The sequence below is a fragment of the Pieris rapae genome, chromosome 1, assembly GCF_905147795.1.
Source record: "Pieris rapae chromosome 1, ilPieRapa1.1, whole genome shotgun sequence".
NCBI lineage: Eukaryota > Metazoa > Arthropoda > Insecta > Lepidoptera > Pieridae > Pieris > Pieris rapae.
Window position 1 is genome coordinate 6127933 of NC_059509.1, and position 27515 is coordinate 6155447.

Below are 27515 nucleotides of genomic sequence, written 5' to 3' on the forward strand. Positions count from 1 at the left end.
ATTAAAATAAAACACAATTATTATAATAATTTATATTAAGGTAACAAAAATATTATTTACACCTCTATTAACGAACCGATCACAACACTTCACAGTATTTGAGCAAAAATGTTTACAATTCATAGTAATACTTGCGTTTTCTGTTATTTAAAATATGAAAAATCGAGACGGGCAATTTGAGCAGCATTGAAGGAATACCTCGATTGAATGTGCTGATTTCCATATAACGTACCAGGTATTTTTAAGTTCATGTCATCAGAATGCGATAGACAGCTTTATGGAATTTGGCACTTGGTTAGTGAAATCAGAATTATCATAATATATTTCAAGGCCATACTTATAAACGGTGTCTTTAGCCACGCCCCAACTGACTTTTATTTGCTTAATTATAGTAATTAGCGACAAGTCCTAAGTTGAGACGAGTTTGTAAGTTAATGTAAAAGGGCTAGAAATTGGTAAAATTATTCTTAGATCATTATTTTTTTTGAAACTGTAAAACGACCTTTAATGACCTTGACAAAATTTTGCGAAATACGCAAATCCATAAGTACACCTTAATAAAAAATTGTTTGACCAATCATACGATTGTATGATTACCAAGCACAGGTAAAATGATACATAATAATTACATATTTTGGAATATGATAAAGATGGCAATTGTAACGCAAGATTAAATATAACATCTTTTATAACCTAATCAATCTTTGTAGAAGTCTTCTATGATGTCTTTGTATTTCTCGTACACTACGTTTCTCTTGATTTTTAGCGTTGGACCTGAAAATTATAAAAAATAGCATACAACAAAAGCACAATTAATGTGTGTACTCGTTTATGGACCATAAATAGATTAAAAGTTGCTTTTATTATGGTACGGAGCAGCCGAATAGGTTCAGCTGCACATGGATGCTCAACAGATTCAGACAGCTCTAAGCGTTATGTCAAAAGATGTGTAGAATTTTGACATACGGGTAATATAAATTATATATAATATAAATTATATATATATTATATATAATAATATTATATATTATAATTATATAATATATATTATATAAATTATTATTAAATGAGGCTCGGCATACAATTTCTTACTATTGCTTTTGCTATTCATTTTTAATACCCATTAAAAGTAATTTATAACGAGATTTCCATCAGACAAAAGAATATAATGAAATCTAGGATGATGAATCCGCCATAGAAATTTTTTTTAGTATATCCTAACCTACTTTTAATATCTTTGAAAGAAGATTTTCTAAAAAACTTTGTATCCAATCTCTATAGCGAAATCAAAATTAAACTCAATTTTCTGTACGTTTACATTTACGTTGCGAATGATTTATTAACAAGCGGAAACAGATTAATTAGTAAAAGTTCCAAATCTATATTGTCGCTCTGACTTGGTACCCACTATCAAAATGCGCACAGTCGTAATCCTCAAATGACCGATAGGGATTGTAAGTAAGGTTATTTATCATTTTACATGTATTAGCTATTAGTGATAAACACATTGCTTTATAAAGCAAATTTATTATTCATGTTAAATCGAGATTATTATAACCTTTTACTACGAATCGTATATTAAATAAACTACTATTTACTATTATTGAAACTACTTTGGGAAGTTAAATCTTTGCGCAAAATTCATTTATCATTAAATCGATAATTTAATCTTAAAACATATCAGACAATATTGGCTAGTCACGGTTTTTTAATCTATATAAATAAAACGGAATCGCAAAATATGTTGCTAAGTGGATAACTTGAGGAGGGCTTGAATTATCTCATATTTTTTATGTTCTAAAAATGTAGAGAGGAACGGAGATTACTTCGAAAGCAATAAAAGTATTCAACTTTCTATTCAGCAACTTTCTACATTAAGCTGTTTATCATTTTCTAAACATTTTCAGTGGTAACTCAGGTACAAGAATAAAATGAATCCAACTTTAATTTTTAATACTTTAAACCTGTATAATTTAAAAATGGTGAACAAATGTCGTAAAATGTGAAAGTTAGCGTGACTAGGAATTATTATTAAAACGAGTTAAACTGTCTATAACTAAGTATAAATAAATATAGTTTACTATACATTATACATATAATATTAATAATTTTGTCCATTGCTATTTATTTTTGGTCCGACAAACAAACTAAAAGTACTCTCTCAAAGAAGTTAGAGTTTTAATCCACATGTAGATTAAAATAACCTGTACCATATTGCTATGCCTAAACCATTAAAACATTGATATTATTGAATATTTTTAAATGTTCATATTTGTTAGGTAACATACTTTTATTAGCCCGCAATTATGTCCATATTTTTTGTGGTAAGTAAGAACATAGTTTTTGTTGGAAAAAAACGACTTGTGAACTACTAAGACTACTACTACTTACCTAATTCGCCGGAGTTCAAGGATAGATCGACGGGTAGCAACGCGAACTTCTGAATTTTCTGTGCATTTGATATCGCGAGCTTGTTCGCTTTAGTTATTCCTTCCTCTATAGCTTTGTATACCTATTGAAGTTGAAGTATAATGGTTGAATAAACATGTCACTATGAGAAAGATTGTATGGAAATATTTCATGTCTTAGATACGATTCCGATTCAAGACTTAACGCTAGGCATGACTTGTGTGACAAAATAATGTCGTACATTCAAAAATATGAAAATGGGTGCCGTCCCTGTAGGGATGTGTCTGCTTGTTGTAACAACCAAACAAAAATGAAAAAAACATCAAAATACTTAGTGTTAAATTTGAACTTTGCTTTGCTTGACTGTTATCACGCAGATATTACTTATAAAACAAACGCTTAGTGAAAGCACCACGATTTTATTTTACAAGGTGGAGTGAAAGTTTTGCCATGGTTACCATTTTTTATATCAAAAAATCTTATTTATTTTTAACTAAGCTAACATGATGGAATGCTAATTTTGTACTTACAACAGGATCTTTAGACTTGACAATTTCGCTGACGGTCGTAGCTTTGCTTCCGAGTCCGGCGACCCATTTCTTGGTTTCATTGTCCAACTCGTCCAGGACATCGCCAGTGTTGGGATCAACTTTGGCCTGGGAAAAATAACTAGTCTTACACTGCGCTATTATTATGATACTAACAAAAATAACTTACTTTAGACCTATTAAGCACATGAACCAAATATATCAATGAATGAATTTTTAAAGTACATTTCAGTACCTAGCTTTTATACACGTATAGTAGGTACTTGATTCTATTGTCTGTGAACCTTATTCAATATAGAACTTGTCTAACATTTCAAATTATATTTTAGGTTTTATATAATATACGTTACCTTAAGTGTCAGTAGTATCGAGAGGAACTTTCTCCTGTCTCCAATAAGCACGGCATATCCTACGTGCGGAAGTTCAGCTTGCACCGTTTGTTCTATGAGTACGGGCGCTACATTCTCACCACCAGCTGTTATAAGGATTTCCTGAAATAAAAAACTTTGTTATAACAGTGGTTTGCACTTTGTATCACAAATTTATTTTGCATTTGGCAAATAAACGATTAGGTTAATCTGAAAAAAGGTACCTAGAGGAGAAAAACCGATTTCGGTCGTGCAGATAAGCCATACATAAGTTTCCTTTTAAGCTCTAAAGGCGGTGATGATCAATAATTTCCGAACACTTGACTCTAAATTTATATATTAACACTAGCAGACTCGGCCAAGCCTTGCTGTGGCTAAGGTTTTTGTTATATTACATAGTAGTAATGTTTAACGTTGGTACTTTTAACACAGCGCCATCTGTTAGAATTAAATAAAATAATATTGCGGGTATAAATTGAGATGTAAGCTATCCTATCTTTTAAGTAAGATCAAACTGTGTGCAAATTTGATTGATATCGGTTCGGTAGTTTAGGAGAATTTATGTTTATTAAGATAATCTTAAGTGTTTAAAAGCTCTCTTCGGCCATGCAATTTGTTCTGCCTGTTACACGTACTAACGTCGGGTTTTTTGCCTCCATACTTTGAATTTGGTATTGCTATAACACTGACTTTTTCAATATTGATATGTTATCGTGCTACCCAACAGCTTTGAAAATAGTTGTTGTATTTGTTATGTCTTTTTTGTAATACTGTAATTAGATTTCCGTACTTATTATTGTTATATTTTTATTTTTAGTTGTGCTACTTATGTTTTTATAAATATATCTTATCTAACACTTTAAGGAATAGATTATATTTTCAGAAAAAAAATTATATCTTGCAAAAAAAAATTATAAATTCTGTAATTTTTCCTTATTGATAAATAAATAAGAAGTAATGGCTGCTTCATGATGATAATCTTTTGATAGTAATGATAGTGATAAATCCGTACCTTTATCCTACCAGTGATATACAGCAAGTTCTGGCTATCCACCCTCCCTACATCACCAGTCTTGAGCCATCCATCTTCGTTGAAGGCAGCTCGGGTCATCTCCTCACTATTGAGGTAGCCCATGAAGACATGACGACCTCTGATGAGAATCTCTCCAGGTCCATTAACGCTGTCAGCACCGTCGAATGTGGTTTCAGTTCCTTCGAGGAGTTCTCCCGCGCTGTCTGCTTTGAACCTGAAAAATTATACACATATACAACACCCACAGAAAAACAACAGTAGCCTTGAACGACTTTTTTAAAACAAAAACTTCTTTTGATCAAATACAAACTTTATATTTTTTACTCATGGCAAAACCAAAAGACCTAAAAACACAATTATAATGGCAAAAAAAACTTACTTAGGATAAGTACTTAGGGAATGCGCCCCAGCCGCTTCACTCATACCAAACGCATCCATAAGAGGAATATCCAAAGAGAGGAAGAACTTCTTTATATCAGGTGAAAGAGGAGCCGCTGCGGTCACAAACACATCACAAAGGTCCATGCCCAGTGTCTCTTTCACTTTATTGAATACCAGCGATTTTGCTAGTTTGTAGCCGCAAGTAGTTCCTTCTTGCCTACGAAAAGAATAGCTTTTATTTTTACACCTTTTCAGTGATGAGAGAAACAGGGACATGCGAAGAAAGTTGCAGTTATTCAAAGGTTACGAGCAATGTTCGATCCAAGTATGTTATTAATTGTTCTACAAAAATAAATAAGGGAAAATTAGATATAAAGATTCCGTTAAGCATTGTAAGTTAGAAATAATTTGCCAACTGCACCAGGAAGTCTGTTTTTGAGATTTTTCGAAACAAAGATAAAATCATAAAAATGTCTCCATGAAAATTATAATTATAAGAAATACTTTTGTTCATAATGTACGTTAAGTATCATGCATCGAACAACATTCTAAATTACTAAAACTAAATTAGTAGTTATATGCATGAGGATGGATAAAAACTACTACCTATTCCAACAAGTATGGGGCCGTTTGACTAATACGTAAGCACTATAGGGGGGCAGTTAGGAATTTGACTTTTCGTAATCACTATCTAGATCCCCCGGATTCTGATTATTTATATCTAGATTGTGTTAGCAATAATTATTTACACATAATTTAAATGCATTAATCTTATTAAGAATCGATAAAATTGATGATTTGACATGTTGTAGGTAAAGAAATTTAAAAAATTACTGTCGATTCACTTCCGCCAAAATTGGATTTTTCAAGATGTCATACCAAATAGACAAATTGTTTGAAACTTTTGAAAAATCACATACAAATACAAAATTTCAAATTGTATTAAAGTTGTTGAAAAAGAGTGACGTAATTATAAATTACAAGCAAAGTTCGACGAGGAACTTGATATTATTTTCTCTAAGAGAAGGAATAAAGAAACTATGTATTAGGTATTAAAAACTGTGCACTAAAGGTGTTAGAAATCGCCAAGAACTTCCTCCTTTTTTTATTGATTACAAGACATTATAATCTTCCACAAATTTTGGAGGTAATGTTTATTAAATAGATTTATTCCTTATAATTGAGGAATTAATAAAAAGTGAATATTCTGTATTTGACCGAAGCTAAGTTAATTTTTAAAATCTAGAATTACATATATCCGCTGCTCTTGAATCGATAAAAAAAATATTACATTAAAGAAAAATGCATGTACCATTCTTATGTGATAGCAAAGATAATCTTTGCTATCATATAAGAATGTAGAAAAGCAAAGCAAAGGTAAGAAAAGAATTAATCTTTGCTTACCTTTGCTGCCAAGGGGGAAGATGAAAAATAATTATAGTAAATCTGCTAACGCAATACTTGAACGGCCCCTATGTATGATTGTCATGCAACTACATAATGAAACCTACAATTATTATGTTATAGTAATGTTGTTTGAATTAACATAATTTTATCATAATCATACACATAATCAAATGATATAGACAATACAATAAAACAATAATATTAATAAAAATAACCTTGATTTTATTTTCATTCCTTGTCTAAAACAAAAAATGTTATTGTCTTTGAAGTCACGCTAACTATACGTATATATATAATAAATTATATGTAGTACATGCTTAAGTTCTACGAGCTAGCAACAATGTCAAATGAATATTTGCTCTACATTTTTACATGCAACATGCAAGTCGCACGTACCAATAACGTAACATTTCCTTTATAGAAAAGTCTTGTGGTAGACCCATCATATCAGCAGAGAAGGCACTAATCGATAAAGATAGAATATTAGTCATTAGATGTATGGAATCGATACGTAAAATACGAATCTGTTTATTTATGTAAATTATTCAATATAAGTACATATAAAAAGTGGATTTTGCCAATGTCGACGTCCTTTTAGATCATGATATTCCTCACGATGTTTTTGTAAGTTTTTTGGATACTTATTGGAGCACATAAGGCTTACGGTTTAAAAATAATTACATATATAAATAACTTTATCATTAACATGTTTTGTAATCACTATATCACGTATTACTTAGAATATAATAAAACGTGACAAAATATTCTATGATCATGTATTACTGTTAGGCTATGGATATTTTTATACTAATAAAGAATTATATATAACAATAATTATTTGAGTTACTTAAAATGAGTCATTATTCAAAGATAAGGGTTGATAATGCATTGTTGGAAAGGTATCGAAAACAACTTGATAAATATTAGCTGATTATATCTTTTGATAATTAATAACATTGTATAATTTTTCCAGATATTTTAATGCTTAAGAACTATTGATAACCTACCTATGTCGATTGGTAAATGATCACGATAAATCATATATTGTATCTGCTTGGTATGTTATTTATATTATAGCTGCTTTTTATTTTTATGGTATCTATTTGTATAAAAAAATATTTAAAAAAATATTCAAAAATTTAATCATGTAGGTAACATAATGTACCCTTTCTGCAATGCTTCTAATTTTAAATGTACTGCCAGTTCTCAAATCAAGGGCGTAGAAGAGAAGAACTGACAATAAACTCTCCGCCACTCTTTTTTTGCTTAATTTAATGCAACATACGATATGTGGAATAGTTTTTACTGCTGGGATTAACCGCGTAAAATAGTTTGAAAATATTGCGAAATGCGAATTAAATGGACAGATCTCTGCATATGAAGTTGAAATACGGCTGTTTACGGCAAAGACATCAATATGCTAATATCGCATAATATTATGTATAAAAAAATTCTAATGTATTCAAACTGGACTTTGTTTCTATTCTTAATTACTATACTGGGTCATTGTACGCATCAAAATTTCATTTCAATTCATCTTTAAGAGCTTTGTGGTTTTCTTAGTAATAGGTACAGCACATCAATCGTAATAGTCGTAAATCATTTCGTAAAATTCTTCAATGAGCCAATTTTTATTGTAGTTCTATTTTACGTGTTAGGTGACGCGATTACGTCCGTGTGCCCAAGGTATATACGTAAATAAATTATTCGTTCCAATTCAGCGCTCTTAGATGTTCAAAACAAGGTATACGAATTAAAGAGATAAAGATTTAAGTTGGCTCCTGGTAGATCTTACCGGTGACCCCAGAGATGGTGTTTTCCTCAATGCTACCAGCGTTAAAGGAACACTGCCATACGAACCTAACTTTTTAAATTTGGTTTTATTTTATTATTATGTTGATTAAGAAAATAGTAAATCTGTATATTTGATTGTTATGTTTAGGTTCTTATAAACTTATACAATTATAATATCGATAATGTCTTCGTAGATTTCATAATAAAATATTTATATTGGAACAAAAATTCTGTCTTATTAATATTTGTATTATATTGTAAAATACTATAGTACTAAACCAATAAATGTGACGTTATAAGTGTTAAGAAATTTAAGTTAAGAATCAAAATTGGTATTATAAAATGAATCTTTTAGGACAAAATCGCTTTGACACGTGACCCCAAAAAGTCGTTTTGCATTAGTGGACCATCCTGTCCTTCGTGTGTGAAGCATGCATGGTCACGATTTGACTGACTTATATAAAAAAAAAAGTATTGTAAAATTGCGAATAAAACACATTATAATCCACTAAACTACTACTGACGTTAAAGTGAAGTGTTAAATAAGACAAAAAAATTGCATTGAGTAGGATTGTCTTCATAGGATTTGTACTTTAGATTTCAGATATCACGGATTGTGTGATACCTATATCGCTATAATCCATTTGTTATCAATGCAGCGTTTACACAGATAACGATATGACTGATTTGTATAAGAGATGGCAGTCGACGAAAGCTGTTGTTAATCTGTCATTATTAACTCTTTTTAATTTATGTGTCCCAGTCCCCTGCCATGCGGTTTTTATTACTTTTTTTATTAAGATATCGCACTGACCCATAATAATGTTTTAGGGTACCAATACTATCAGCTACCCACCGAAGTATTTTTGAACCAATTCGACTTAGTGTCCTTTAAGAAAAAGGCGTACCATTTTGAGAATTCAAAAGGCGGACAACGCACTCGCGAGTCACGGGCGGCGGTATTACTTAACATCAGTTGTTTATTTTATAAAAAAGCCGCCCGTTTCGGTGAAATAGCTGCGATGATTAATTGATAAACATGTTTGTCAAAAAACAACAGCATAATGACGCATTTTGTGATATCTAAGATATTTATAGTACCAATATAACAGTTTTATACCTATATATCATAATTATTTCCGGATCGAATTTTCAGCAAGTTCACTCGCATACGACTTGGTAAAAACACGACCACGTCGTATGCGAATCATACAACATTTGTACGCTGAAAATATAGGAGCAATCACATTTTTGCACCATATAATAAATGGTGTGTTCAGGCACGGCTGGACCTAATTAATTTTATTTTTGTTGTTTCGCAAGATATTTAAAAAAATTCTGATATTTACCCTTCATAATACTCGTAGTAGTAATTATAGTATAGTATATGTTACTTATTTTAGAAAGTACCTAACTACGAGGTCTATATTAATTAGCACTCATGACTCATTAGCTCTAAGATTATCTTTTACTCTTTTATTAATATTTTTTTAGATTTTAATTAGTATAATTCTTGGCTTTCATGTAATTTTATGTTTTTTATTAATTATATCTACACTTAGTAGTATGTATTTTTTTATTTTTCTATACGACCCTGGAAGAAATTGCTTATTAGCATAGAAACTGAGCTGTGCCTAATAATTTAAGTATCTTGCTTTTTATACGTATGTTCAAACAAAAATGTATAAGCAAATAAATAATCATGTGTTACAATAACATCGTAAGCCTAAATTTTTATTTTAGAAACTGCAACTTATGAACTGCACAGACACAGGTAAAAGCAAGATATATTATTAAAGATAAGAAAACCGTATACGTACACTGAAACTGCGATATGCAAAATCAAATACGTACCCATTAATCCTAGCTAGATGATGTTTCGAGCCTTGTTCTTTAGCCCACGACGCTATGCATTTCGTCATTGCACCCCTAGATGACCCCACTGCTACTATTCTTTCATACATTTTCTCCCAAATTCTCGGTACCCCCATAAACCTGTGGACACTTTCTACTGAATATCCTGGTTTGTTTTTATATATTATTTCAACCAAAAATCTCTAGAATCATAGACTATCTACTAATACTATGTAATTAAACTGGACTTTTCAGTTTAATGTGTTAAAACAGACCAGCCTTTAAGCTCTGGGCCTCAGAATTATATATGTCTTTCGTGATGATAAGATTATTAGATGTTAAAAATAATAGGCAAGTAGGTGAGCATTCTGTGCGTGACCCACGCCAACGATTTTTTGGGTCAAAGCCATGCCAGCCTCACAATGTTATCTCTCACCGTACGAGTAAGTTAAATAAGGCCTACGACTAGGAATGATGTCGTCGCATGCTGATGCCACTTAGCTAACAACTAGCTGCTTTGAAGAGTTATGTATGGTTAAATAAATGAATACATATTTACTTCGTTGGTCTAATTTCTTTTAGAGTTTCCAACAAGCTGCCCTTCAGTGCATCAGGTTGCGCGAAGTATACTGCAACAGCACTTCCTAATGTTATGTAAATATCTATCACCTGGAAAGTATTATTGAAATAATTAAAAACATTCGCGTAAGTACTATTTGAGCTGAGAGGTTGAGGTACATAGTAGTATCAATTGTTGTGCAGGCATATTAACAACAATTCCATAATTGCTTGTAAGTATACAAAATTTCCACAGTAACAGCACAAAAATTAATTTCTAAATTGGTTAATAATCCGATAAAGTAGAAGATAAATAATTATCAAAGAGAATAAACAATATAATTGCACCAATGCAAACTTCAAGGTCACTTTGTATTTATTTATTCACAAATTAATATTATTATACCTACCTACAAACTTATAATTTTGTTTATCAAACGCATAAAAGCAAAGTATGCATAAGAATTAACACAACCAAAGAAAATAAATTGATAATACTAACCTGTGCAGCAACATGGCTTAAGGGTAGATATGAGATGATCCTGTCCATTGCTGGTTGGACGTTACCTACTCGCAGTGTGCAAGTATAAGCATCCCATGTCAAGTTGTCGTGTGATAACATCACAGCTTTTGGTTGACTAACTGTTCCAGACTAAAATAAATGAAAAATAAAGTTAAAATATACAACATATGTTCGTGATACGTAAGGTCGAGAATTTAAAACGAAAGATGAAACGATTCCGAGATTCGTTCAATTGTGAATGGTCAACACGATCTCTAGTCAATAACGTGATCACACTCGACATAATACGTCATGAATTTACGTACGTTTGACCAATCCTAATCAAACGCTTTTGTTTTATATTCCCATCTCTATTTCCTTTCTGTTAAGAAAACGTAAGTTATCAGATCAGACCCTTTAGAATGTCTCCTCGCAAATTGATATAGTTCATCGTGTATTTACAATAATATTTAAGCATAGATAATAGTATGTTAGGTGTTTGTTTTTTATTTCATTATTATACAAGAAAACAAAACAAGTTTGAGTTAACATCATTGAGTTGTACAGAGATTAAGCGATGTATTGTAAGATTCCACAGAGAACAGACGTCCGTGATGAATGATGAAAACACATGCAAAATAAAGATAAGACAAGAACTTCCTATATACTGTTGCAGTATAGGAAGTCACTATTTGGCATAAGTCACTATTTGGCGCGTGCTGCCAAAGCTATTTATAAATACTTTAAAAGTTAATAATGTACCACTATGTTTACTATCGTTATGACCCAAACAAGGTGCTTCGTGTAAGGCACTGTTTTTAATTTCCATTTCTCTATATTAGGTACTAATTTACGATACTCATTTATCTTTCTATTTACGTGAAAGGTCGGGGCAGTACACGGTTATAATATAAGACGACCTCTGTAGTGACAGTTGATGATGATTCGTACAATTTTTATTTACAACGAAAACAAAAATTCCCCTCCCGATAACGATCAGATCTTGATATTTATGTGTTATTATTAGGTAATCGGTTATTACCTCATTATAGCTGATTAAATTGACTATGAGTTACGGAATAAAAAACAAATTCTCTTTTTTTTTCTAGTATAATCTATTTTGATCTGATTATTACATTACACGTATATGGACAATGGACGATTTTGAACTTTGTACGTACGGGGCGACACGCTTAAAAAAGGTTATCGTAATAAGAATGTAAAATTTATTTAGCTATCTGGGCTATATAGTATTTATTTCATTACAAAAACAAACAATTTTATAATAGTCTGTAAATGTTATTGGACTTTGACCATTGTTCCACTTCAATCATGATATAGTTTTAATAAGTTTACAACATAAATTTCATAATTTATTTTATGTCTATGCTACGTTTGTGATATTCACGCCCTTCGGATTAAAGGTACGTTTTTTAAAGGTTCTTAACATCGCTTTTTATACGCGTCTAAACGACCATTCTTAGATTTGAGTAAACAACTTTAACCGTTAAGAGCAAAACGTCCCTTAAAATTTTGAATACAAGTATTAAGTAAGAATAAGTTCAAGAACTGCACAAGGAAATTTGCAGACAAAACATTTTCCATAGGTACACAATAGGATCTATAATTAGAAACACATGTACAACATTACGTACAATGTAACTCCATCGACCTTTAAGACGTAGTGTAAAATCGTATGATCCGGCGTCTAGATTTAGTGACGTTACTTACAGTGTAAACAAGGGTACAGCACTCATTTACAGCAATAGTCTTGAGCACATTGTCTAGCTGCGTGTCTGGCTCGTTGGCACCCATTTCCAAGAGTTGTTTCCACTGGCAAACAAAAACTTTTACTGTCATATTTCGATTCATATTACCTTATACTTAATTAATTAAGAAAAATATATATTAACAAATTAAGTATGTATGGAAGAACTTTTATAACTGCGTAAAAAATTTAAAATTATTTGTTGAATGTCTCTGTCAATTAAAAGAGCCACTTGCATGATCAAATTAGTTAATTAATCAACGAATAAAAACCAGGACGTACCATTCTTCACCTATTTTATTTATTGTAAATTGGCAATATTTGTTATCATAATTCCTTTGAAACTTCATCGTATCAACAGTTTTATCGTACAGTTACCATTTTATTATTTCAGTTTATGAATATGTAGTTAAATATATATAAAACCGATATTCTGAACCGTCTTACATACATTTAACGTCAACTTTTAATGATAAAATCATATCTGTTCCAATATGTTTAATAAAGTATTTGGTATTGGTAGGTAATTTTTGATAACTTTAAGAATATTAAACTTTTCTAAGCTCTTTACAATCGCTCGAGAAAGGTTCCATTCATTATAGCATTTCCGTTACATTTCTGTCTTTAGTAAATTTTACCCAACTTACCATTATCAATTAATCCAAGACCTAACTCTAGATTTATAAATCATTCGGGATAGTGTATTTTAAAACGAATATAGCCCAGGTTTGTAGGGTTTTAGGCGCATTTTATTAAAAATTCTTACATTGTAAACTCCAGGTACAGAGGTGTCAACTTGTCCTTCCCATTGTATAATCGCCTTGAGATGCGGAAGTCTACTGCGAATAGACAATATCTTGTCTAATTGTTTTTTGTCCTGGACGGCACATATATTCGCCCGTGAGGACTCCAAGCAGTGGAAACATGCCTCAGGTGAATTTGTAGTATAGATACCTGCTGCGTAGCCTCTGAAAGTATTGAAATATGTCAACACAAAAATATATTAATCCTTTGTCATTGTTTCAACTATTATATATTTGAATTCAACAATAGTATTCCTAGTTTAGCAAATTACACGAATATTTTTTTTGTTTAGAATATTTGGAAAATGTTTAGAGTTTAATGTTGAAACTAACGATTAAGGTTTCTACCGAATACTGCTAATTAAGTTAATGCCACACCAATTTTGGAGACTCGAGTCAGGACAGAATATTCATTCTCGCTTTTCAACAAAATATAAATAAAACGAAAACATACATTTATGCAAAATCCTTTAGTTAATGCAATTGTTTTTGTGTAGTTTATGATTGGATATAATAAAATTTCCTACATATTATAATATGTTAATTTACAAAAATATGAAAGCTAATAAATACTACTTATATTATTACTTAATATTATAATAAATTGAAAACTATAAATACCCAGCATGAATGGCGGCCAAATCCGATATGTACCATTCTTCAGAATTAAAACCAAGGATACAAACAGAGTGGTATCTCTCTAAACCTAACTTTAAAAAGGCTTTCGCGATCGTCCGGACTTTTTCCTGGTATTGCCTGAAATAAACATGGTTTATTTATATACACACAGCACACGAACATAACAAAAACATCGGACAAAATATAATAGAAATGTATATTATGAAGTGTTGCCTGGTTTAATTGGTGGTTTAATTTTATTACTATTTTTGAAGACAACTTTAGAACTCCAATAACTAAGTGTAATTAAAATAAATAAATAAATCAGTGGTGCTACAACCTCTTTAGGTTCTGGCCTCACATTTCTGAATCTGTTTCATGATCAATTTTAAATCTAATAGGCAAGTAGGTGATCAGCCTCCAGTGCCTGACACACGCCGTCGACTTTTTAGGTCTAACCATATCGGTTTCCTCACGATGTTTTCCTTCACCGTCCGAGCAAATGTTAAATGCGCACATAGAAAGAAACTCCATTGGTGCACAGCCTGGGATCGAACCTACGACCTCAGATATGAAAATCGCACGCTGAAGCCACTAGGCCAACACTGCTCAAGTAATTATTCTGAGATATCGGTGAAGACAAGGAAAAGACATATGATATTTAACTAATTTAAAATTGTTTATTACCTATATGTAAGTTTTTCCCATTTCCCATTTCGTTTCGTGCACAAAGCCGTCTCGTCTGGGTACCTAGCTACAGTTCTGCTAAGCAAACCTGGTACGGAAATAGGCGGTTCTGATGCTACCCCCCTGCTACTCATACGCAACTTGACGCGGCCGTCTGGCTTCCATGTTATGTAATCATCCACGGGCACTAACTGGTCTGGTCCTATGTGGGAAATTATTTATAAAAATAATCAAAAATATTACGCTTACGCACCTTTTTCTTGTCATATATATATGTAATTTATTTTTAATATCTTTCTTTTCTATAAGGGCATAACCAGATTTTATTTATTTTTAATCTAATTTGATTGATCATGAATAATTTTACACAGAATCAATATATTAATGTATCTTGGTATTTATGATATGTACTTGAATTGTTTGTCAAAAGCAAACAGGATATTATGAGAGGATGTTTAAAATTCCCTTCCAGTTTACCTCATGTTGTACACAATAATAATTTAATAACGTACATAAAATAAACATTATTTAAACTGGTCAGATAATTTTTCTTTTTTTTATAAAAAAGGAAAAATCTTTCATAGGTACTTAGTACTTATTTATAATCGTTGATAAGTGACGTTTTACATATAGCTGTTAAATCTGCAAATTTAATTCACCTACGGCACTTAATAATTAACTTTAGAACTTTGAACTATGTTTTAATATATCAATATTAATATTGATTTTTTTATAAACAATTATAAAAAAAAACTTACCATTTAAGTACTTATTCTGACTATCAACACCATTTACTATAAGCATTGTGTTAACTTTCACCTTTCCCTTTTATACCTGTTAGAAGGAGATAATAATTAAAAAACTTACTTAGAGACGACATGAAGCTGCTATTAAATCGGCAAGGTCGCAAATAATAGTTTAATCACTACTTGTGCGGCTAAAAAGCCACTACCGATCGCCACGAGTTCTCTGACGCAACTCATGGCTCCTCAGTTATAATAAAAATAATAATTATCTTTTTATAGCGCTAAATTCATAATCCTTTGTAGGTCTTAAAGGATTAATACGGATGATGTGAGTTGTACGCAGCAAGTATATTAAAAAGGGTTGTAAATATGTTTTTTATCAATATCCATCAATAAATCCAAAGGCACAGAGTTAGGTACATTTTGATACGCTTTGTATTTATTATACAACAGGAAAATTCAGTAAAGGCGTCATGAGTGTAAAGTACATTGTATTTTTTATATTTTAAACTTGATGAATTAGGTCTTTTTAATTGTAATGTTTTTTGCATTAATGTGCTGTTGTCATGTTTGTTTTTTGACTAGTTGCATAAAACTATTTTATTATCACGATTTGTGTATTTGATTTATTGCATGCGAGGTAAGTAATATTATACCTATTTTAAACTATGCACCTATTATAGTTTAACCAGTTTATCGGAAGTTTACAAAATTAATCACAAAATCCATTGCACCAATAATGATTGATTAATTAACGATAACGATGGGGGTTATCAATTAATACATTCAACGGATGCCAAGTGATACGGTGCATTTGTGTGCATTTTTATTCCTATTTTAAATGAATTATTTAAAATATCTAAACATCTATCGAAAAAACAGAATTACGTGTCTTAATACTGGTTTCTATTGTTGTATAAATGTTATTTTCTTGACGAGTGAGTAGTTTTTTCTTTGCTATACAGAATATAATAAACATATTTGATTGGTTGTTAAATATCACGCTATATCATCTATACCATCAGATTAAAGGCCATTATACAGTTGCGCGTCGTCATGATAAAAACGTACACAGAAACGTTTACTAGAAAAAAACCTTCTTTTATTACTGATTTCATTAATACATTTAGAAATGCGGTGGTTTCAGAAAATAATCATCTAGGATATCCGTAATGAATATCTACTTAATGAAGTGATACGTGTGAAACGTATCGCCACGAAGTCGGTGTTTTATACGAATACCGTGATGCTAACAAGGTAATTAATTACAAATCATAACTTGTGAGTGAACCCCTGTGGAGACATTTATTGTTATACTAGGAACCAAACCTAGAACCACCGTTATCTAAGTTAGACGCATATGCAGCCAGGTAACAGCTTGCATTTATAAGCTAAGCTGACGCCAGAAGCACCAAATTCATTAAAAACATCAAATGTTAGATAAACTTCCATAATAACTTTACTGTTCAAACAATCGCTGTATCTGGTGTCATTTTATCTTCGGTCATAGGTTAAAATTTACTGTGTGATAATTCTAAATGCAGAGGAAATGAGTTGAGAAGCATAAACAGTAAACTTGTAACATCAAACTGGATGATCAGTTACTTCCAAAAACATTTCGGAAGATGGGACTGATTTTAAAAACACTTTATCAATATGTTTTGTTCGATTGAAACAATTGGTTTTCGAAAACTTCTCTAGATCTCGAAAGTAACGAAATCTCGTGGGATTGTAATTTTAATCTCACGAGATCTGCAATTAACGATCTCGCCTAGAGATTGAATTTCCTGGTCACCAACAAATATACCTTTTTCTGTTCGTTATTAGTTAACTATTACATATATAAATAAATAGATTTTTCTAATAAAATCTTCTAAATAATTAATGTTATCTTTGGGTTGTAACAAAATAAAGGAAAATTTAATAAGTACTTGTATAATTTATAATAATAGTTAATCTACCTACGATTATTTTTACATAATGTGCTGTATCTAAAGCGGGTAATGAGGTGGTGTAAAAGTCCACTTTATCGTACAGTAAATTACATAGATAATGATAATCAGCTGTAGTTATAACTTATAGTCTATAAAATAAGTATACAAAAACATTTCCTTCACTACGATTTCCTAGTAGGTAAGGCAGGTAGTAGAGCCGAGGTAGGCATTTCTTAAATACAAATTTTATCTTTATTAATATACAACTAAGGAGAAAATTATCTAATTCCCTATATACGTACATACCAACTATGAATACCCAGCATTTGTTCGATAACAGAAAGCTGTACAGTCCAATCATTTCTAAAAGTATTTTAGAAAAGGTTGAATTAAATTAATAAAGTAATAAAATCGCTTATCCAATATAGATAGATAATTTAATAAGATATTTTTAAATCTATAAATAAAAATGAATGGCAAAATAAAAGGTATAAAACGCAAATATGGCGCAGGACTCGAAGACGGTCGGACTAAATTGAGTATTTTTTAAATTTATTTCTAGAAATTTGAGGAACGTCGTTGTAGACAGAGGATTGGAAAAAGTTCAAATCTAGTTTTATATGTAGTACTTTTTTTCTCGGTTTTTATTCTGGAATAGCGAGCAGTCTCTATCAGTTCGCGGGGGCAGCTAGTTTCCAATTAATTAATTAAAATAGTGTAAAATAACAAAATTGGTTTAACAAGCAGTTCCTGGATAAAAGTGAGTTGTAAAAATAAAGCAGATGAGACCTCACCGCACTGCTCCGAAGTAGTGAATCGCAATTATATTTATTGTGAAACGAAACGCGAATGAAAAATATGAATAATCATACATAAAAAATATATATAACACAAGTTGTAGACAAGTCTGGAGAGACTTTTTAAAGTTCTTTAAGAGCTTTTTAGAGTTTTATACAGCCGAAAGAGGTTGACGAAGCAGTCAGAGCAGTTAGGTATACATATATAACTAACTATAACTGTGGACTGAATATTATCAATGTGTAGATTAGATCTATAAAATGTTTGATAAAAACTCTTCATTTACACATAATACGTTACAACTGTGCGATAAAAAACTCGCGTTGGTGGATCATTTCATGTTTCTTTGATTTACTTTCCTTGTTTCGTAACCACTCCCGAAAAGACGTTCTATGGAGTAACTTTGATTCCAGATGTTATGTCACGAATCATGAATTGGCTTTGTATAAATTGGATGCACGGTATTCTGAAGATTCGTCTTCAATGGTACATTTTGAGAGCGTATATCTTCTATATGTCCATCGTGTAACCATTTGAAGAAATAGTTTTATGAATATTTTATTAGTCTATGGAGACATCTAACATGATTTGTTTTTGTATCACATGAAAAAATTATTACAATTAAATTTAATAACACATCAATAAGTAAATTATTTAGGTGAACATAATGTTGATAAATAATTTATTTCAAATTGAATGTATGTTAAGAAACAGAAATCGTCAAGGCGGTCAGATAACGGTTGTAACGGATTTATCAAATGTTTGAAGTTTGACTGTCCTACGGCATGCTGACAATACTGTAAATAACTCCACCAAATTAGTCCGAACACATTAACAAAGTGAACAAAATGAATTTCATTATTATTTATTATGCAGCAAACCATCGAACAAGGAAAAATTACTTCTTTACAGCGTGCAGAAGAAAACGTATCAGTAGATTACTTAGCTTTTGCTTTTTCTACAGAAAAAAAATTATTTTAATGAAACATTGTATGAAACGTCTTATTTAAATCAAGTTTTAAAATAACAATTTACCTGTCTAATCGTATGTAATGTTCTGTGTGGATAAATATGACCTACATACCTACTTTGATTAGAATTTGTAGGAGTTATCTCTAAATATAAAAAAAACGTTCTATACCTACAGTTAATACAGCACTACGATCTTTGTTTCACATTCACACAAGATCACTGGCTTGAACTATATCATTCACGGTTGTTTACTTTTCAAATGCGCGGAAATTAGAAAATTAGAAATACCAATTTGCCTCGCGACCGCGTTGGCATGAGAACGCCAGCCAACTGGCGTCTTGCCCTACACATAGCATTTCGGTTTAAAGTTCAATCTTAGATTTTCCTATTTTCCTGCCGCAAGGTTAAATACCACATTTTAATGAAATTTTAGTATCACGCTAGAAAAAAGTTTGTACAAGTACGTACCCTATATTAAATGCTTTTCTTTTACTTCACGTCTGTTGAGTATATGCTGCGACACAGTTCTGCGTCAAGAATTTCATATCGGTAATTATACCATTTAGTAAAATCAGTGTTTATAGATATAATATGAAATCTTATCTACTTAGTAAAAGCGTCATTCGTAGACATTAAATTACCTAATAAATATTTTCAACAATCTCAGTTTTTATTTACGATATCAGTAATACTACATTAATAATAGGTATTATTAAAAAGGTTAAACTCGTTTCAGATTAGTATTAGTGAGGCAGACTTTATGGAATAAACAATGAATTCATCGATTTTCCGAAGATAAGATGTTACTAAGCAGTACCTAGTGATACGTTAGTAAAACTGTGCAATACGTAAAAGCTTTTTGAACATTCTGTATTTTAAAGATTCAATTCAATATGATGCCCTCGGTTATAAGAATGTTGAAGACTCGTGTCTAAATCTTATTCTTTACAAGTGTGTGCGCAGGTGCACTCTCAATTGTATAATTAAGTTATAGATTCAGACTTCCATCCACCACGACGAAAATGACGATAACAGGCGCAGGACCGACGACTATCTGAACATTCGAATCCCACAGATTTTAAGACCGAAAACTTCACCAATCGCTACCATTTATATTTTAAAATACTAAAGGGTCGTATTTTTGCCTCTCAACTCATTTCTCTTTCTCGAAAATGGTTACTAATAAATGCTATACTAACGAGGTTGGTAGACTGAAAAATTCCATTGAGACAAACCGAAACTATTTTTTTAGATAAACAGTAGTTGTTTGGTTAGTTTTAAAAGAATATTACAGTAAAATGTTGTTGAACTCTAAAAGTGTATCAATTATGATAAATATTAAACTTCGTAACTAAAGAAAAATCTTAGTTACAGTAATATCTAGTATAGTAATAGTATTTCAACATTTTGAATCTTTGATAGATTTAGATTTGATAATTTATGGTGGTTTTATACTACGTATATACATCTCAGGTTAATGCATTAACCAAGGTCGTGCATTTCTTGTGACAGGCTTTTCATAAGTGCCTCCAGTAGCGGTTGATAACAACACTATTTTAATTTTTAATTGTACATTAAACAAAGTTACACTGCGTAGAAAGTTTACGTTCGGTAAGACTGAATAATAGTCGTTAAAAATGTAATCAATAAGTAGATAATAGGTACTTTAGATAGAATTTGGGAAGGTATTTTAAGTCGACATTTAGTATGTCTTTGCGAATACATTGATAGATTTTATGGAACTTGAAGGGAAATGAGATCTTCTAGAAGAGCCGACCGCTTGCGCCGAGAACAAACAAAAATTATGTGATTCAAATCAGCTTCAGCATATTCACTTTCTCAACTGATTGTTTCTGTTGAGATATTAATTTAGATATCCAAATCTCAACACAAACAAAGCACGCGAAACGTCGGTTAAATTTCCGGTAAAAATCCGTAAAAAAGTGTTTTTCTTTAAATGTGTAAAAGTTATGTTGATAAAAGACAATACTATTAAATTTATCAAATCAAGTAGATTTAGGCTTCTAGAACTTTGGAAATATAAATTGAAGTCAACAATAAATAATAGTAACAGACATTTTCTTTAATTATTCATTACGTTTATAATTATATTGTTAATGAATTAATAAAAAAAACTTTAAATTCATATCCCTTAGGAATTACTGACATTCTTTGGTTATACTTTAATTGATTATAAGCAGCAACGTGACAAATTAAGTAATTTTTAATGTTCTAATATTAAAGTAATCTACTGAATAAACCTTGGAGCTATCATATTATACATGTTTGTTAGTTTTCAAATTGATCAAAGCATTAACAAAATAAATATTATATTTTCAGAAAAAAAGAAGATAGTAAGACAACTAAAAGTATTAACAGAAACCGCAAATGGACTGGATGTAAATAAGACTTAGCTTTTAATTAATTCAAGTTTTATATATATATATATTATATTATGAACTTGAAATTGAATTTGATGAGGGAAGAAGTATTTAATAAATAATGTAAAAAATAAGAGGAGTGGAGTAAGAAATAGTGCTTGATTTGAAGTTATTTTACCTCAAGAACATAAAACAGTTACTCAAACTATGATTCTTCACATTTTATATTAATAAGTTCAGCAGTTTTAATTTGAATGATACATTAATTCCCAAAAAATATATTTGTAGATTTTGGGAAGAATTATATCTTTATAAATATTCTCTATTTTTTTGAGAGCCCAGAATGTATATTATAGTCACTGGAGACTTAATATGTAATGTATCAAATGTTACAAATAATTTTATGAAATCATCAAAACATCTCATGTTAGGTTTTATGAATTGAATAATATTTTTTACAGAACAAACAAGATATTAAGTTTTATCGCTAGGGACAAAATAAACAGAGATGATGCCTTATTTAAATAAAAATAACTGTAGCAGAAACATTTCTTATTTTACTTCCTGTTTGTTTAATTTAATTAAACAGTTTTTTTTTTTTTCCCTTTGGCTCTAACACTGTTTGTGCATTAGCCAGCGTCAAGTATGGGATTTTTATAATTCGTTGCTTTAATTATTTACAGTTTATGCATAATGAAAAATTAAACAGTTTACACTTGATTCAAACTTGACGCTAATGCCTGCACAGATAATGACAGCTGACAGCTGTCATCCTTGGAAAGCTGTAACCCCCCGCGTTCAAGATATTTTAGCAAACCAAAAACTATATAAGTGTTTATTTAATTTTATAATTATTTAAATAATAATTAAATTTATCATGCTGTTGTGTTTTTATCTGTTATTATTTTAGTTTAGTTTACTTCTGTTTTTATTGTGTTTGTATGCCTATGGACTTGTTTCGGGCGAATAAATGATTAAAAAAAAAAAAAGAAAAATGCGGCCATGTTTAATTTTGCCTCTCACAAATTGAAATACGTCGTGTTGCAAACGTCAACATAAATTTCGTTTATTTCCCCTGTTTACTATTCCTAAAATTGTAATAGTTTATATTTTTTTAAATACTAATAACTTCAGATGATAAAATGAATCGCACTGAAGGCTTGGTGCAACGAAAACACGTCGTCAAAGAAAATTCCGATGGCTCTATAAAAGAAAATCAGGATGCAGATGATAAGAAAAATGATAAAATATTTGATGACGGAGATTCAAAGGAAACCCGATTAACATTGATGGAAGAAGTTTTACTTTTAGGACTAAAGGATAAAGAAGTAAGTGCTGAGAGTAATATAAGAGCAATGTAAATTGTAAATCAAAATTATATGTACATGATCCATAGTGCTGTTATACTTTGTTTTTCAGGGTTATACATCATTTTGGAATGACTGTATTTCTAGTGGACTTAGAGGTTGCATTTTGATTGAATTGGCATTACGAGGTCGCATAGAATTAGAAAGAATTGGTATGAGGCGTAAAGGTTTATTGTCAAGAAAAGTTATAGTAAAAAGTGGTGAGTGACTAACTTGAACAATCATGTCAACAGCATGAAATTTTTGTCTTAAATTTACTTGAGTAGTAAATCTGTTATTTATTATGATGTGTCTGTCTGTGTGTTAGTGTGTTTTTAAACTGAACAATGTTTTCTTAATGAAAACAAATTGCTAATGGTTAACAAAGTGGTTTAAGACAAACAGTATTGATTGTTATTTCTATTTAGTTAGGGCTGTAGTTTAATAATTTTCATTATAATTATAATTTCTCCAACTTTGTCCATAAGCAATGTTTTTTTTTCAAAAGTAACCAAAAATTATTAACAATATCTTTACAGCAAAGTAAATAGTTTGCTTTGTAACATCATTATTAATATTAAGTTGATTTCTTTTTAGACACACCTACTGGTGATGTACTATTAGATGAAGCCCTAAAACACATGAAGGACACAGACCCTCCAGAAACAGTACAAAGCTGGATAGAATACCTCAGTGGTAAGCAATATGTATTATTGTTCACTTTTTCATGTGTCTGAATAATATGTTTTTTTTTTCAAAATCAATTGTATGATTTAAAAATATTCAATTTATACTGTTACCTAACTATTCATGTAAATGAGTTGGTTATGTACTCAATAGAACAGTATAGTTTCATTGATTAATTTTAGAGATGTAAGCTTAGAGAAGTAAGATTCAATTAATTATGGTCTATACAATAGCACTAGGTAATTGTGCATGCTGTTGTGATTTTGAAAACTTACATATTTTTCTTTTCATCACAGCATAAACTCAATTAACAGAATAAGATGAAAAAGTGCAATAATACTGTTTTCATTCATATGAATAAGCATCAATCAATTAATACTTATTAAATAGATAAAATAATTTGATTTTTAAAAAGTATATAACAGTTGATGATCCTATGAATACAATACCTATAAAGAAAACTATTATTTTAGGTGAAACATGGAATCCAATGAAGCTTAAATATCAATTGAAAAATGTCCGAGAAAGGCTTGCCAAAAACCTAGTTGAGAAAGGAGTTTTAACAACTGAAAAGCAAAATTTCTTGCTATTTGATATGACAACTCACCCGCTCACAGACAATGTCATTAAATGCCGCTTAGTTAAAAAGGTATATTTTATTTTTCTTCAATTTTACATTACCATAGCTGTTATACCACTACTTACATTTGTAATTATTGCATTTCATTGAATTGTCTATTGTTACTTGACATTTAAATGACTGTATGGGGATCTTATGTTGTAATTTTTGTTCATATTCAAGGAAAGTGAAAGGTACTATGAAGTACTAAATAACATTTTCATATATAAATGTTTTATAAAATAGGGCTTTGTTGGAAAATAACATATGATCTGGAGTTCCTATAGTTTTATTCCTGGGAAAACAATAAATCTGCTTAAATTATTAAATAGACATAGAAATGGGTTAAATTGGCAAATAAGAGGTCCATCCAATTCCGCCATATAATTAAAATAAATAATTTGCATATCTGGAGTTATGCAAAAAAAACTCTTCACATTTGATAATTGCATTAGAAAGTTATTTTTGAAATTATGTATCCAGGCTATTGAGCTATTGCTTATAACTTCCAACCGATGAAAACTTGTTAGATTTTGTAATCTTTTACTTAAATGGCAATTTCTCAATACTTTTTGCGCAGTAGACCCACATTTTTATTTAAATTACTTTGTGAATGCTACCAGCTTGCCTCAATTGGTCAGGTATGATTCAGTGTATATAAGTTTTTGTTTCGGGTTGAGAGAGATTAAAAATAAAATAAATAAAACTAATCATATGTTTATCTTTTATAAAAAAAACATCCAGGATCAATGTTTTTTATATCTAAAATGGAGTACTATATTGGTTTAGTATCTACTGTAACACAAATTCCATTATATTATTATCTGATAAAATATAATTGATTTCTGATAACTAATATTCTAACCTGAATGTTTCGTTAATTTTTAAAGTTATAACTTATGTAACTGAAATACGTATATTTTGTGCGTGTTATGATTGATGAACAGGTTCTTACGTTCAGGAAGATCACCAGAAAAGTATTCTTTCTGTACTCATAGACATTTACCATACCCGAAGGGTGTCGAATATGTTGTCGCTTTTTTATAAGTTTTTATGTAGATGATTTTTTGCTATGAGATTTATAATTTGAATCCCTCTAGGTACAAGAAGCGGCGCTGCGTCGTTCAATAACAGACGTGGCTCACGCGGACAAAAGATCGCTCGCGCTCTTAATGCTTGCACATTCCGCTGACGTATTGGAAAACGCGTTCGGACCACTCTCAGATGAAGACTACGAACTAGCCACGCGGCGTGTACGCGCATTATTAGATCTAGACTTCGAGGCTGAAGCTATGCGCCCAGAGGCGTGCGATATCATGTGGGCAGTGTTCGCCGCGTTCACCAAATAGCAGTAAATGAATAGGAATCATGTTCCAAATTCAAAATTATTTCTTTTAGTGACAAAATAGACTATTGTGAAAAATCACAAATTCGTATATACGTCAAACCAGTATTAAATTCTAATAGACGTCTTGAGAGATTATTTATCCAGTGTTTCGATAAATCTTTCTCTAACTGCGTGTTAAGAGTAAGACACCTGTTTAATTCAAACTTGAAAGTATACTTCAATGATTATCCTGAAACTACTTTTGGCAAAAATTCGACGTTGGACAGAATTATTATTATTGCCCGGAGGTCTAATCTGTTAAAATAATGTCTTGAGTAAAAATGTAGTTCTGTCATTCTTTTCACTACAACCTCTTTTAAAACTTCAAGATCAAGACAACGTCTTGACAACGACATTGACTGAAGCATATAGCGCTCCTCTCGTTAGAAGCCTTAGCACGTTATTGAATTTTTTTTGAGAGTTTAAATCCATACAAATTTTAATAGTTGACACGTATTTGCTTCGAGTAATGCATCTTCATTATTTTTAGTTTCCTATACGCGCTCTGAGCGCCTACGTTTTTTTTATACAAAAATCTATAGTTTCTTTTATATTGCGATAGGTCTTCGATTTAACGTATTGTTCGTGCTTAGGCTTCTTATAATACAAAGGTTAGATGTTTTAATTCCTATCTCTGCGCCCCACGTCTCATACAATTTAAATACCTAGATGTGGCACAAAGTGTGTGACCCCATATGAATAGTGGAGGATTTGTTATGAATTTATATCCTTAAGTGTGCTAGGTTTTTGTTAATATATTTTTGTATATAATATAAACATTGTACGTGTAATCCTCTTTTTTTCGTATCTATAGGTATATTGTTTTTATACTATTGTTAAATTATCTATGTTTAGTATTTTCATTCGGGTAATTTAATGTAAAGTTATTGTAAATTGGCCATATAATATAATGGTTTCTAAATGCATTAAATATTTTAAAAATAGTGTATTATTTTTATTAAAAAATGCTTAAATGACACATACAAAAATATTCTACTATTTCTTCTTCTATCTTGAGCTGTTCCTAAGAGATAACATGCTAATTTAACAATGAACTTATATTCACTAGAGTACAAAGCCCACATTGAATCTGACCTTTATATCATATATTATTATATAACACATTTAAAATATGAATATTTAATTTAGGTTAATTTCTTCTTAATGTTCTTTAAAGTCTGCATTAATTATATTAATTAATTTGTTACATTAATCAATAGAATTAAAATTATCGTGTAGTTAAAATAACCGGAGGTTACATGTGCGTAGTCTTTTAGTTAAAATTAATATCGAAATGGGACTAGATATGAATAATTATTTAAACCGGATATAAATCGAGATAAAATTATTACCGGAAGTATGTTACGATTTTTTTTGTATTACCTATTACGCCATTATTTATAGACTAGATAAGATTTATTTAGGATTTGAAGTATATATATATATATATATCCTCCTAGTAAGTCGCTACATAAAATTAACGTTATTGGTAAAATATATGTTGTATATTTATGAAATTATGTGCGAGTATAAAAGCACTCAATTATTACAATATGCGACGAATATTTTTATTTCACTAAGCAATAAAATAATATAGTACTGTTTGTCTTTAGTTTTAACTGTTGATAGCTTTTTTAATGCATTCCTGTTGCTTACATTTTTACATTAAATACCTATTTTCTTTGTTTACTCCAAATTGTTTACTATTTCACCATACAATTCTTGTAATTATTTGAAAATAAATAGACTGTTAGACTGGGATAAAATGTTACAAAACAGCTCATTATTATTTTTTACATATTTTTAAATAATCATATTGAATTATGTATCGAAACTAGAAGAATATTTTTAAAATATAGTCTATTGTAAACTTATATTTAATTAGAGTACCTAATTAAGCATTATAAATATAATG

General features: G+C 30.4%; 2 protein-coding genes across 7 annotated transcripts; one reads left to right on the plus strand and one right to left on the minus strand.

Moving 5' to 3' along the window:
- Window positions 1-17: 17 nt before the first annotated feature.
- Window positions 18-19742, minus strand: LOC110995786 (long-chain-fatty-acid--CoA ligase ACSBG2). Of its 5 annotated transcripts, none has more exons than XM_022263107.2 (16): window positions 19649-19742; window positions 15489-15564; window positions 14731-14932; window positions 14047-14181; window positions 13389-13590; window positions 12586-12687; window positions 10855-11004; window positions 10354-10463; window positions 9795-9935; window positions 6543-6608; window positions 4738-4956; window positions 4338-4572; window positions 3308-3448; window positions 2940-3065; window positions 2392-2512; window positions 18-774 (listed from the first exon to the last, which is right to left on the minus strand). In XM_022263107.2, the coding sequence occupies exons 2-16, from the start codon at window positions 15532-15534 to the stop codon at window positions 698-700; spliced, it is 2073 nt and encodes a 690-aa protein (XP_022118799.2). In that variant the 5' UTR covers window positions 15535-15564; window positions 19649-19742; the 3' UTR covers window positions 18-697. The 5 variants fall into 5 exon arrangements, with proteins under 5 accessions (XP_022118799.2, XP_022118800.2, XP_022118801.2 ...); XM_022263108.2 differs by lacking the exon at window positions 19649-19742 and adding an exon at window positions 19354-19489; XM_022263109.2 differs by lacking the exon at window positions 19649-19742 and adding an exon at window positions 19350-19483.
- On the plus strand, window positions 16099-27290 carry LOC110995787 (Golgi phosphoprotein 3 homolog sauron). 2 transcript variants are annotated; one of them, XM_022263112.2, is made up of 6 exons: window positions 16099-16116; window positions 22696-22889; window positions 22981-23128; window positions 23505-23603; window positions 24068-24243; window positions 25314-27290. In XM_022263112.2, the coding sequence occupies exons 1-6, from the start codon at window positions 16110-16112 to the stop codon at window positions 25560-25562; spliced, it is 873 nt and encodes a 290-aa protein (XP_022118804.2). In that variant the 5' UTR covers window positions 16099-16109; the 3' UTR covers window positions 25563-27290. The 2 variants fall into 2 exon arrangements, with proteins under 2 accessions (XP_022118804.2, XP_045486787.1); XM_045630831.1 differs by lacking the exon at window positions 16099-16116 and adding an exon at window positions 16624-16733.
- The last annotated feature ends 225 nt before the right edge of the window (window positions 27291-27515 follow it).

Excerpts from the sequence above, each read along its gene's own strand:
- LOC110995786 (XM_022263107.2), bottom strand. The coding sequence starts at position 15,534 with ATGCTTATAGTAAATGGTGTTGATAGTCAGAATAAGTACTTAAATG. Across the intron at positions 14,933-15,488 it reads TCAGAATAAGTACTTAAATG|GACCAGACCAGTTAGTGCCC; the intron begins GTAAGTTTTTTT and ends TTTCCCACATAG. Across the intron at positions 2,513-2,939 it reads TCAAGTCTAAAGATCCTGTT|GTATACAAAGCTATAGAGGA; the intron begins GTAAGTACAAAA and ends CAACTTCAATAG.
- LOC110995787 (XM_022263112.2), top strand. Across the intron at positions 23,604-24,067 it reads CTGGATAGAATACCTCAGTG|GTGAAACATGGAATCCAATG; the intron begins GTAAGCAATATG and ends CTATTATTTTAG. Across the intron at positions 24,244-25,313 it reads AATGCCGCTTAGTTAAAAAG|GTACAAGAAGCGGCGCTGCG; the intron begins GTATATTTTATT and ends GAATCCCTCTAG.